The sequence below is a fragment of the Leptodactylus fuscus genome, chromosome 3, assembly GCF_031893055.1.
Source record: "Leptodactylus fuscus isolate aLepFus1 chromosome 3, aLepFus1.hap2, whole genome shotgun sequence".
NCBI classification, from domain to species: Eukaryota; Metazoa; Chordata; class Amphibia; order Anura; family Leptodactylidae; genus Leptodactylus; species Leptodactylus fuscus.
Window position 1 is genome coordinate 23,619,937 of NC_134267.1, and position 13,392 is coordinate 23,633,328.

At 41.6% G+C, this 13,392-nt stretch overlaps 1 protein-coding gene across 1 annotated transcript in view; it reads left to right on the top strand.

The window, feature by feature from the left end:
- The window catches only part of ALK (ALK receptor tyrosine kinase), a 435,118-nt gene that overhangs the window by 131,611 nt on the left and 290,115 nt on the right, over window positions 1-13,392 (top strand). Inside the window, exons 2-3 of the mRNA XM_075267217.1 lie at window positions 293-403; window positions 11,521-11,670. Coding sequence (XP_075123318.1) covers window positions 293-403; window positions 11,521-11,670 — 261 coding nt within the window. The remainder of the gene's footprint in view (window positions 1-292; window positions 404-11,520; window positions 11,671-13,392) is intronic.

The window sequence follows — 13,392 nt, forward strand, 5'->3', positions numbered from 1 at the left end:
CTCGCAGCACTGGGGGCGGGCCCCAGCCCTCAAACAGCACTGGGGGCGTCCCCAATGCTGCGAGAGACCTCTCCAGTACCTCCTACATCTTCTTCAGGAACGTCTTACAGGCTCTTCCCAGAATACAAATCATCAGATCAATCTTGGTACAGACATTGAACAAGTAGGGTGTGATGGGGGGATTCCAGCTCTGAAGTCTGTAGAATTGTGAATGCAGCTCTGAAGTGTGGCACATTCTGTAACTCTTTGGGATGATATCATTGATGTGTTTTGTTATTTTTGTGTGTTCCAGGATTTCACTATGTCAAGAGCTCGTCCAGTAACCCCTTGAATTTTTACACCTGGAATATTTCTTGGATTATGAGAGAAGTTTTTTCCTACAATGGTGCCAGACCCAAGCATGGTAAGTGATTCTTACTATATACTGTATTGTTTATGGGGATTGATATGAAATATTCCACACCATTTGGCATCTGCCACTTATATACAGACCTATATATCTCCATAGTTACAGACTACAATTTGTGTAGTCAGATCCTGAAGGGTAGTGTTGTTTTTCGTTTGTTTGCGGGGGGTTCACCTGCAAGTTTTGGTTTGGTCCAAACCAAATGTGATATTATTATACCCTGGAGACTCTTCAGACCCAGAATATTATACGCAGAGACCTGGGGGGAATTTGGACAAAATACAAAAGACTGATACTCAGCTTGCCTTACCTGTTATGGACATGAGGTCTTCATTCCTGGCATCTGATGTTCTCCAACAGGCTCTTGATGTCACTTCTGATGTCATAATGTTGGTGCATCATGACATCAACATGTCCAACGTAACAACTCAGGGCAAAGTACAGGACTCAATGGTGACCTCAGGGACTGAGAAAGAGCCCACAAGAGCCCACAGGTAGGGTTGAGCCGATCTTGAGATTTTAGGATCGATTTTAAAACCCAATTTCCGATCATTTTCCAGCCGATCCCAATCCTGATTGTGATCGGGATCCGATCTTTCCCGATCGCTCAACCCTGATTGTATATTATATATCTAGTGGGGTTGAGCCGATCTTGAGATTTCAAAATCCGATTTTCCATCACTTTCCAGCCGATCCCGATCGTGAAACTTGCTTGATCGCCGATCAGGATCTGATCTTTCCCGATCGCTCAACCCTACCCACAGGTGAAGACCGGGTCCTGGGGTGAGGAAAATTATCATGTCCACACCTCCTCTGGACCTCTGCTTATTATACTCTGAGGTCTGTGTAGGTGGAGGCCCAGGGGAGGTGCAAAAAAATTTTAAAAAAATTATACTCACCTCTTTCGAGCCTCCTTGCGACATCTGGCGATCTCTGACTTTCTACTCTGTATAAGCGACGTCTCAGAAGAGTACTAGACGGCATGATGCTTGGAGTGCCCATGTCACTATTGATGCCCAACCACAGGCCTCAGCGTTGACCCTGGGAGCATGACGTCATAGAAGAGTGACAGATACCAGCATTGGCACGGTTCTAAAATGTCACATGCCCAGTGGAGGAAGAAACAAATCGCCAGACACTGCAAGGAGGCCCAAAAAAGGTGAAAAAAGGTGGGTGAAATTTTTTTTATTTTTTTACACCTCCCTTGGACCTCCACCTTGGACCTTGGGGTCATGGGTGAACCTGCCGGGAGGAGGGGGCGGAGTGGAGGGGGCGGAGCGAAGGGGTGGAGCGAAGGGGGCGTGGCAGAGCAGCGTTAGCAGGCAGAGAGCAGGCACAGAGAGGACCTGCTCTCTGCCTGAGCATGAGGGGAGGCCGCTGGAGCAGCGCTGCTCCAGCGGCCTCCCCAATCCACTGCTCGGTGACGCTAAGCCAGTCCAGGACAGCTTGTCCTGGACTAGCTTAGGTAAGCAAAAATGCCGCCCTCCCCGGGGCCCTGGCATAGCGCCGCCTGAAGCAGTCGCATCAGGTCGCCTCATGGGAGTTGCGGCGCTGCTTGGGATCCAAGTATAATAATTTCACCTCAAAACAAGTTCAGGCCAAACAAAACTGGATCGTTTTTTCCGAACACAAGATGGAGCTGTAACCTTCAGAGGTTCCTTATTAAGAACCGGTTTGCACATCTCTAGTTCCTTGATCACTTACAGACAACAGAGAAGGAGATACAAAGAAGAAAAAGACACGACTGTAAGATCAGACTGCACAGGGTTTGCTTGTAGTCTGTAACCATGGAGACGTATCAATCTGTATTGGAGCTGTAGACACAAAACGGTCAGATTTTTTAGAAATAACTCCGGATTAGTCATAAAACTTGCTTTATGTTATGTTTTGATGCTTTGGCACTTGCAGGCTCATGTCCATTGTGAATTATGCAGAATTATTAGGATATTGGAGCAAATGATGGCACCTCACGCCCGTCTCCCCGTGATGCGTGCATCTTAATAATGTGCTGACAGCAGGAAGCAATAACGTAGTAAAAATGTTGATGAAGTCGGACGGAGGATCTGGAGTAATGAAAGTTTCTTCTCACCGGAGCTGATTATCACATCCCGAGGTGTTTACCTATAAAACAAAATTGATGAATAAATCGTTTTCGTTTTATGTCAGGGAGAGCGGCGGCGGCGGCGGGAAGAGATTTTGTAGTCTATAGATTAGGTTGTAGTTAGTGAGATGATGGAGCTCGTATAATCACTCTCCAGAGATGATGGCAGTCCAATCTGGAAATCTGAGGGTTGTACAAGTTGTCCAGTGGAAGTGTAACACATGTCTTAGGTGGGGCGGTGCAAAACTTTCTATTGACGCTGCCACTTATAGTACCCAAATGATATAGTGCCATATAGTACTCAAATGGTATAGTGCCACATAGTACTCAAAAAATATAGTGCCATATAGTACTGAGATGATATAATGCCATATAGTACTCAAATGATGTAGTGACATATACTACCCAAATGATGTAGTGACATATACTACCCAAATGATATAGTGACATATACTACCCAAAAGTGCCATATATTACCCATATGATATAGTGATACAAGTAGCTTTGCCTAAATAACACCGCCACCATGTTACCACCCATTCAGTAAACCCGGGAACTGTATCTCTGACCAGTGCAGCTGAAATATGGGACTAGTTGTGCCCCAATAAATAGGAAAAACTGATGCTTGCCAGACAATTCAGAGTCAGGGGTGATATCCTTGCCCGAGATTGTCATTTATTACCCAGAGCCAATAGTCTGCAAAAAGTATCTCTGGAGGACTCAGCACATCCATGTATTACACCGTTACCTTATTGATTGATATTAGAGGCCTGTCATGCTTCATATGCCCTGTGGGGGCGCTGCAGGGAAATTGAGCACTATGGTTACTGCAGACTGCTGGGTTTGTTAACTTATCGTCAGGGACCTTAATAAAAAGAAATTCCGCAAATTAGACAAGTCTTTTCAGTGTATCAGATATCTATAGGATGTGTCATGCAGAAAATTTAGATAGGTTACTGTCACCAGAGCCAGCATATCACCCCAGCCCTGCAGATAGATAGGTTAGTGTCACCAGACCCAGCATATCACCCAGCCCTGCAGATAGATAGGTTAGTGTCACCAGACCCAGCATATCACCCCAGCCCTGCAGATAGATAGGTTAGTGTCACCAGACCCAGCATATCACCCCAGCCCTGCAGATAGATAGGTTACTGTCACCAGAACCAGCATATCACCCCAGCCCTGCAGATAGATAGGTTACTGTCACCAGAACCAGCATATCACCCAGCCCTGCAGATAGATAGGTTACTGTCACCTGAATTAAATGGAGTATTGCTGACTCTTTTGTTCAGATATTCATGTTTTTGTTAAAGAGGACCTTTCACCATTTTGCCCACAGGCAGTTCTATATACTGCCGGAAAGCTGACTGCGCTAAGTTCAGCGCACTGTCGGCTTTCCCGATCTGTGCTCGGTGTGAAGAGCTTACGGTCCGGTGCCGTAGCTCTTCTATGGTCAGAAGGGCGTTTCTGACAGTTAGCCAGAGACGTCCTTCTTCACAGCACAGCCAATCGCGCTGTGCTGTGAGAGCCGGGAGGAACGCCCCCTCCCTCTGCTCGCAGTACTCGTCCATAGACGAGCATTATCAGGGAGGGAGGGGAGAGTTCCTCCCGGCTCTCACAGCACAGCGCAATTGGCTGTGCTGTGAAGAAGGACGTCTCTGGCTAACTGTCAGAAACGCCCTTCTGACCATAGAAGAGCTACGGCACCGGACCGTAAGCTCTTCACACCGAGCACAGATCGGGAAAGCCGACAGTGCGCTGAACTCAGCGCACTGTCAGCTTTCCGGCAGTATATAGAACTGCCTGTGGGCAAAATGGTGAAAGGTCCTCTTTAATATGAAAATGAGTTTTAGAGCAACAGGGGGCTGCTATTGCTCCAGAGAGGAGAGCGTAACCATGTGGTGCTATTCCATCATAAGTTTAGGTCTATTTGCCTTTAAGCTGGGAGTTTCCTTTACTGCACTACAGTAATCTGATGCAATGACTGATTGCTACCGGTTTCCTGTTTGCAGGATCGGAGCTGACGTTGTAATACATCTCAATAAGAAGTCTGGGAGAAAGTAAATATGAGTAGACTGTCAGGCTGATAATGTACTCGCACCCAGAAATTACACTGCAGAAATGAAGACGTAAATGCAACATGTTATCTGCTAATGTCTCCGTCCCCCGCGCCTGCTCATAATGACCCAAAAACTCTCCCTCCATCTTGGAGTTTTTAAATCAAACATTATGTCTTCTGCAGCGAGCGCGCTATCAAAATACGCCATAAAACGCCGAGATTTAATTTTGTTTGGCTGGAAGGCAATGAGTTCCAGGCGTGATGAATACATTGCCGTAATGCAACTAAATACAATCACAAAGTACTCAGCTCTGCTCCTCTGCGCTGCTGGGAGGGCCGCAGATGTAGTGGGAGACCAAGCATGTGAAACTAAGGGTCACCATGACCAAGGGCCAGAAGAGAGCATAACCCCGAGTGCAGAAATTAGCTGTAATCTGTGGTATTCAATCTGTAACGCCACCTAAGGAGAAATGAGGCATTACAACGCTCATATCTTAATCAATAGGCTTTCTATGTAATGGAGGAGGGATTTTACACAAAAGGTAGCTGACTTGGTGGTTACAGAGCCTATTGTGATAGAACTGCCTTGATTGTCATAGTCTATAATGAAGGCACAGATCTTGGGGTTTTACTGAAGAGGTAACTGACTCAGTGGTTACATAGCCCATTGCAAGGGAACTGGCTTGGTGGTTACAGTTTATTATGAGGCCACAATTCTTGGTGGATGCGCCTCTTGGAAGAGGCACACAGGTAGACACAGAGGAACTAGGAGTGTTTTTACTTATCAGGAAACTGGCTTGGTGAGGGAACTGGCTTTGTGGTTACTGAGTTTATTTTGATGGTATAGTTCTTCATGGTTACATTTCTTGGAAGAAGCACACTGGAGGACTCAGCAGATGAACTGAATGAGGGTGTTGCTTAACAGGCAAGTGGCTTGTTGATTACAGAGCTCATTGTGAGTCAAATGGCTTGTTAGTTACAGAGTCTATTGTGAGGACACAGTTCTTGACAGTCAGGTACAAAGGTGGGCACAGCAGATGAACTGGGTGAGGGATTTTACTCAAGAGGCAACTGGCTTGGTGGTTACAAAATACATTGTCATCAAACTGGCTTGCTGGTTACAGAGTGCATCATTATCAAATTGGCTTGGTGGTTAGAGTCTATTGTAAGGACACAGTTCTTGGCAGTTATGTATCTTGAAAGAGGTACAAAGGTGGATTAAGCAGATGAACTGGATGAGGTATTTTACTCAAGAGGCAAAAAGCTTGGTGGTTAGAGAGTGCATTGTCATCAAACTGGCTTGGTGGTTACAGAGTTTATTGTGAAGTCACAGTTCGTGGCAGTTATGCATCTTGGAAGAAGTGCACAGGTGGTCACAACAAGTGACATGGGGGAGGATTGTTACTGAAGAGACAACTGGTTTGGTGGTTGCAGAGTCCAATGTCAGGGAATTGGTTTGGTGGTTACAGAGACTATCACAAGGGCAAAGTTTTTGGCAGTTATGCATCTTCGCAGAGTTACACAGCTTATAGAAACAGAATAAAGTCCTTGTAGCAGAACTTGGTCAAAGAAGGGGCCACTTAATGGAAGCCCCTTTTTTTCAAACTATTATCATCAGAAATTGGTTCCCCACTTGGTGGCACCTCAAGGCTATCGACTGGCTGTCCCATTACATGGGTGTTACTCGACTGTCTCACAGGACAAGATTCAAGCAATCTCACCATCTCCTTCCACCTCATAGTGAGCTGACCTCACTCCTGGCCAGTTCAGTAGTCACATCATCTTACCAGGATCTTCATTCTCAAGGTTTCAAACATTTTAGGTTCAGAAAAACCCAAGAATTTTGAGGTTCACAGCCCACAAATCACTATTGTGGTAATCGAAGGAGAGGTGCCGGATATTCACCTTCCCTCACCTCTCCTGGTCTCCCTTGCATCATCTGGTGTTCCAGAAGGGTTTTCTTCCAGACTCTTATGGCCTCTTGGGTGATGTCACGGCCTTGGAAGATCCCCAAGGCCTAATCTTTGATTTCTGAGGAATTGAGTCCACCAAATGGTGCAATCTATGTTATTTCCCTCCCTGTGCAGGACTTGCCTCTTCGTTTATAGTCGGTCAGCTAGGGGGCTAGTTGGTGTTCCATAGAGAGGGCGTGACGATTTCTGGCACTATAATTGGGGGAACATGTTGATCTTTGTTGTCGCCCCCTCTCTTTTATGTCAGTCATTACTGCAGCCATCTTTAGGTTTGTACCAGCCTTGTATTTCTATGCCTCATATAAAGAATTTATAGGGCTCCTATTCCTGCTCGGGGGATGTATGTGCCATATAACCCTGGCATTGGTAATGAGGTGTGATGTTCTGATCCGAACATTAATGATTTGCGCAGGATGTCGACCGGTTAGCGAGGACATTTTTACGTGCTCGTTTCTTGCAATTGGATTTCTAAAGAAAGAAATGTACAGTATTAAAAATAATGAATTAAAATGGTAAAAAATGAAATCCAAAAGCTACAGCGAGTCTATGAAGGATGACGGCTTAATGTGCACACGAGGCTCCGGAGAGGGGGAGAGATTTCCGATAAATGCCGGAAAATACGATGAAACATAATATCGCACATTACAGCGGTGGCTTTCTCTGGGTGATAGTGGGAGATTTGCATTTGTGATGCTCCCCTAAAATTCAGGCTCAGAGTGCTTAGAAAAATCAGTGCCCTTGACTTCATATCACATCGATCCCAAAGACATCCCCAAGAACCACTACCAATGAGTGATGGACCAACGGATCCAAAAAGTCTACATTACATAGACAGGGCAATGATTTCAATAAGAACTGTGTAATACTTTATTTTCTCCTGTGGGGGCACTGCAGGGAAATTGAGCACTGAAAAATCAGCATAATTGACTTCATATTGCATCAGTTCCAAAAATATCCTTCAAGAATTATTCAGAGAGCAGAGAGACTATACAAGTGATTAGAGGATCCAAAAAGTCTCTAGATTACATAAACAACCCATTAATTTCAATGAGTACTGTGTAATACGTCACTTCTCCTGTGGGGGCACTGTAGGGAAATTGAGCACTGAAAAATCAGCATCATGACTTCATATTGTATAAGCTACAAAAACATCCTCCAAGAGTTATCCAATCAGAAAGTAGGGCGACTACAACGAGGGACCAAAGGATCCCAAAAGTTTCTACATTAAATAGACAGGACATTGAGTTCAATGAGAATTGTGTAATACTTCACTTCTCCTGTGGGGGCACTGCAGGGAAATTGAGCACTGAAAAATCAGCATCATTACTTCATATTGTATAAGTTCCAAAAACATCCTCCAAGTATTATGGTATCCAACCAGAAAAGTGGGATGTCTACAACGAGGACCAGAGGATCTAAAAAGTTTTTACATTACATAGACAGGACATTGATTTCAATGGGAACTGTGTAATACTTCACTTCTCCTGTGGGGGCACTGCAGGGAAATTGAGCACTGAAAAATCAGTATAATTGACTTCATATTGCATCAGTTCCAAAAATATCCTCCAAGAATTATTCAATCAGAGAGCAGAGAGACTATACAAGTGATTAGAGAATCCAAAAAGTCTCTAGATTACATAAACAACCTACTAACTTAAATGAGAACTGTGTAATACTTCACTTCTCCTGTGGGGGCACTGCAGGGAAATTGAGCACTGAAAAATCAGCATCATTACTTCATATTGTATAAGTTCCAAAAACATCCTCCAAGTATTACGGTATCCAACCAGAAAATGGGGTGTCTACAACGAGGGCCAGAGGATCCAAAAAGTTTTTACATTACATAGACAGGACATTGAGTTCAATGGGAACTGTGTAATACTTCACTTTTCCTGTAGGGGCACTGCAGGCAACTTGAGCATTTGCTGCATTACTGGTAATCCCAGCAATACAAAATATCTTAATTGGCGTATTGTTAAAGGACGATCCCTTTAAGGGGCTAAAATATTGATGACCTATCTTTAAAGTTGGGTGGCTCATGTGAATAAGGCCTTATGTTACTATGTACAAAAAAAAAAAAAAAAAAAAAATCTTAAATAGGCGTCAGCAGCAAAACCTCTGAACATGAAATAAATTCTTTCTTCATCCGGGAGCAATTTCCCCGTACTATGTAATGTGGTATCAGTGGGGGTGGGGAGGAGGGGGGGTGTTTGGTAGTTGACCAAAAATTTAATTTAGTTTCCAAATTTTCCCTAGGACTCTCTAAAAATCCTTGAGCTGACTATAAAACAACTTTGTACTACAATGCTGATTGCAAACAGCCATTATGGGGTAATGGATACTTCGAGCAATCTCCTGGCTATTATTCCTAAATTCATTATATTGGCGGTATAATTAAAACCCAAACTCTAAGGGCTGAATAACACAAGACAGATAGGAATCATTAATCCAACCACGAGACCAGGACGGGTTCTGGATTTAGGACCGGACATGATTTCAGGCACCAGTGATTGTAGTAGAGGGATGTGCGGGGTTAAAAGCCTCCAGATACAATAGAGGTCGTAGATACCGATACATTATATATCACTAACACAAGAAGACACCGCAACGTCCTGACAGACAGGCCGCAACCCCGACCTCAACCCCATCCCATAACTGTAAATGTTATTACACAAAGTGGATTATTTCTGTATCTTTACTGAATTTTATATCCATGTTTTCCTGCCAGGGCAACAATGTCCCAATTATATATCAGGATATAAATCTCTACACAATACAGCAAATAAATAATAGGAAACAAATCTAACCAGATATAACAGTATAAGAGGCAGTATTATAGTAGTTATATTCTTGTACATAGGAGTAGTATTATAGTAGTTATATTCTTGTACATAGGAGCAGTATTATAGTAGTTATATTCTTGAACATAGGAGCAGTATTATAGTAGTTATATTCTTGTACATAGGAGCAGTATTATAGTAGTTATATTCTTGAACATAGGAGCAGTATTATAGCAGTTATATTCTTGTACATAGGAGCAGTATTATAGTAGTTATATTCTTGTACATAGGAGCAGTATTATAGTAGTTATATTCTTGAACATAGGAGCAGTATTATAGCAGTTATATTCTTGTACATAGGAGCAGTATTATAGTAGTTATATTCTTGTACATAGGAGGCAGTATTATAGTAGTTATATTCTTGTACATAGGAGTAGTTTTATAGTAGTTATATTCTTGTACATAGGAGCAGTATTATAGTAGTTATATTCTTGTACATAGGAGCAGTATTATAGTAGTTATATTCTTGTACATAGGAGTAGTATTATAGTAGTTATATTCTTGTACATAGGAGTAGTATTATAGTAGTTATATTCTTATACATAGGAGCAGTATTATAGTAGTTATATTCTTGTACATAGGAGTAGTATTATAGTAGTTATATTCTTGTACATAGGAGTAGTATTATAGTAGTTATATTCTTATACATAGGAGCAGTATTATAGTAGTTATATTCTTGTACATAGGAGTAGTATTATAGTAGTTATATTCTTGTACATAGGAGCAGTATTATAGTAGTTATATTCTTGTACATAGGAGCAGTATTATAGTAGTTATATTCTTGTACATAGGAGCAGTATTATAGTAGTTATATTCTTGTACATAGGAGCAGTATTATAGTAGTTATATTCTTGTACATAGGAGCAGTATTATAGCAGTTATATTCTTGTACATAGGAGCAGTATTATAGTAGTTATATTCTTGTACATAGAAGCAGTATTATAGTAGTTATATTCTTGTACATAGGAGCAGTATTATAGTAGTTATATTCTTGTACATAGCAGTAGTATTATAGTAGTTATATTCTTGTACATAGGAGGCAGTATTATAGTAGTTATATTCTTGTACATAGGAGTAGTATTATAGTAGTTATATTCTTGTACATAGGAGCAGTATTATAGTAGTTATATTCTTGTACATAGGAGCAGTATTATAGTAGTTATATTCTTGTACATAGGAGTAGTATTATAGTAGTTATATTCTTGTACATAGGAGTAGTATTATAGTAGTTATATTCTTATACATAGGAGCAGTATTATAGTAGTTATATTCTTGTACATAGGAGTAGTATTATAGTAGTTATATTCTTGTACATAGGAGCAGTATTATAGTAGTTATATTCTTGTACATAGGAGCAGTATTATAGTAGTTATATTCTTGTACATAGGAGCAGTATTATACTAGTTATATTCTTGTACATAGGAAGGTTCATCCCTGGTCTCCAATTATGAGGTGTGATTTGGAGAGTAGAGAGAGTGCCTCATCTATAATTCTGGAGAAACAGATTTTGGGGAAGAGGACTCAGTTGTTAAATAAAGGAGATGCAGGAAGTACTGGTCAAAGCAGTTTCTAATGTTGTACATGGATTAAGGGGTTTAAAATGTTAAATACATGTGAGGTTGTGGGTCAGAGAAGTTGATTGCTGTTTGTTAGTAATAAGGTCCACCGCTGTGTGAGGTTTTTTTCTAAGGTTGGATTTATTGAGTATTTTTGAGCTTTGGGCTGTGTCATGTAGGGACAAAATGATGTAAAACCATAGAAGAGAGTTAGGCTCTGTGTGTATCTAGACATGTTCAGATCCTTTGAGGTTATGTTGGTTTCTGAACTGAGAGGACAAAGAGGAGAGAAGGTAAGAAAACTTCCACTTTTCCAAAAATTGTTGAATATAGAAATAAGTTGCAGGAATAAAGTAGATAAGACTGATGGTAGGTGGAGCAGATATTTATACTTTGGAGGAACTTTAGAAACTTCAGATATATCTGGTAACCTCTTTATAATGTGTAAGAGACTTTTACTTTTCCTCGTGGCAGAAACTCCCAACTAAAATACTTGAGAAAATGCATTTGTGCGCTGCTCCCTTTACCCCTGGGAGGTAAGCAGATGTGTGCAATTTATTCATTTTTACATTTTTTATTCCTTAGATTTCAACTGTAATTTTGAATCCCACTGTGATCTGGAACATTCTCCCTCTCAAAATAACAACACATGGAGAATCACCAATGCGGAGGAGTTATTGAGGCACAAAATCATGACTGGTCCAACGGAAGATTATTCTGAGAACTCAACAAGGGGTAGGAAATACTTTATGATGGACAGGTTCCATATTATCTGGCAAATTTGAGTTGCTATAAATGAAAATGTTTTTGGATTTTGCCATTTTGCCCACCTCCTCATACGCTAATCTTTTTTTCACCCTGTTGAATAACCCCGGGACTCTACTCTTCTCTTCTCAATATTGTCCACCTCTTGTACTTTACTCTTCTCTCCTCCATGTTTTCCACCTCTTCTTCTCTTCTCATGTTGTCCATCTCTTGTACCCTACTCTTTTTTTCTCCATGTTGTCCACCTCTTGTACTCTATTCTTCGCTTCGCCATGTTGTCCACTTCTTGTACTCTACTCTTCTTTTCTCCATGTTGTCCATCTCTTGTACTCTATTCTTCACTTCTCCATGTTGTCCACCTCTTGTACTCTATTCTTCACTTCTCCATGTTGTCCTCCTCTTGTACTCTACTCTTCTCTTCTCCATATTGTCCTCCTCTTGTACTCTATTTTTTGTTTCTCCATGCTGTCCTCCACTTGTACTCTATTCTTTGCTTCTCCATGTTATCCTCCACTTGTACTCTGCTCTTCTCTTCTCCATGTTGTCTATCTCTTGTACTCTACTCTTCTCTTCACCATGTTGTCATGTTTGCAATCCCTCATTCTGTACTGTCCTCTTCACCATGTTGTCTACCTCTCATGCTTATTCTCTTTCCCATGATTTCTTATTCTTCTCTTCTTTACTCTTGATTATTTGGTATAACTTAGTGTTCATAGGTATAACTCAATTGGTTGAATCAGACTGTATTCTGGTGGTTGGAATATGAATTGAACATGATCACAAAGTTTTCGATTTTGCATTTTCTTTTCCATATTGTCCACCTCTCATACTATACTATTCACTATGTTCTCTACTTCTCGTAATCCAGTCTTCTTCATGTTGCCCACCTCTCTACTCTTCTGTTCTCAGTGTTATCTACTGCTCATACTCTACTCTTTTTTGTTGTTGTAGATTTGTAGATTGTGAGTCCCATATATAGGGCTCCCAATGTACATTCCCCCCCCCCCCCATCAGTATGTCTTTGGAGTATGGGAGGAAATCCATGCAAACAGGGAGAACATACAAACTCCTTGCACATGTTATTCTTGGCTGGATTCGAACCCAGGACTCCAGCGCTCCAAGACTGCAGTACTAACCACTGAGCCACCGTGTTGCCCCCATACTCTACTTGTCCTTCACTCATGCTCTTCACCATGTTATCCACCACTCATACTCTACTGTTCACCATGTTGTCTACCTCTCATACTCTACTCTTCACCATGTTGTCTACCACTCATACTCTACTCTTCACCATGTTGTCTACCTCTCATACTCTACTCTTCGCCATGTTGTCTACCTCTCATACTCTACTCTTCACCATGTTATCCACCTCTCATACTCTACTCTTCGCTATGTTGTCTACCTCTCATACTCTACTCTTCACCATGTTGTCTACCTCTCATACTCTACTCTTCACCATGTTGTCTACCTCTCATACTCTACTCTTCGCCATGTTGTCTACCTCTCATACTCTACTCTTCGTCATGTTATCCACCTCTCACACTCTACTCTTTGCCATCTTGTCCAGCATTCATACTCTACTCTTCACCATGTTGTCCACCTCCTATTCTCTGCTCTTCTCTTCATCATGTTTAACACATCCCATTCTTCTCTTTGCCATATTATCCACCTTTTATACTTAGTGGAAATTTT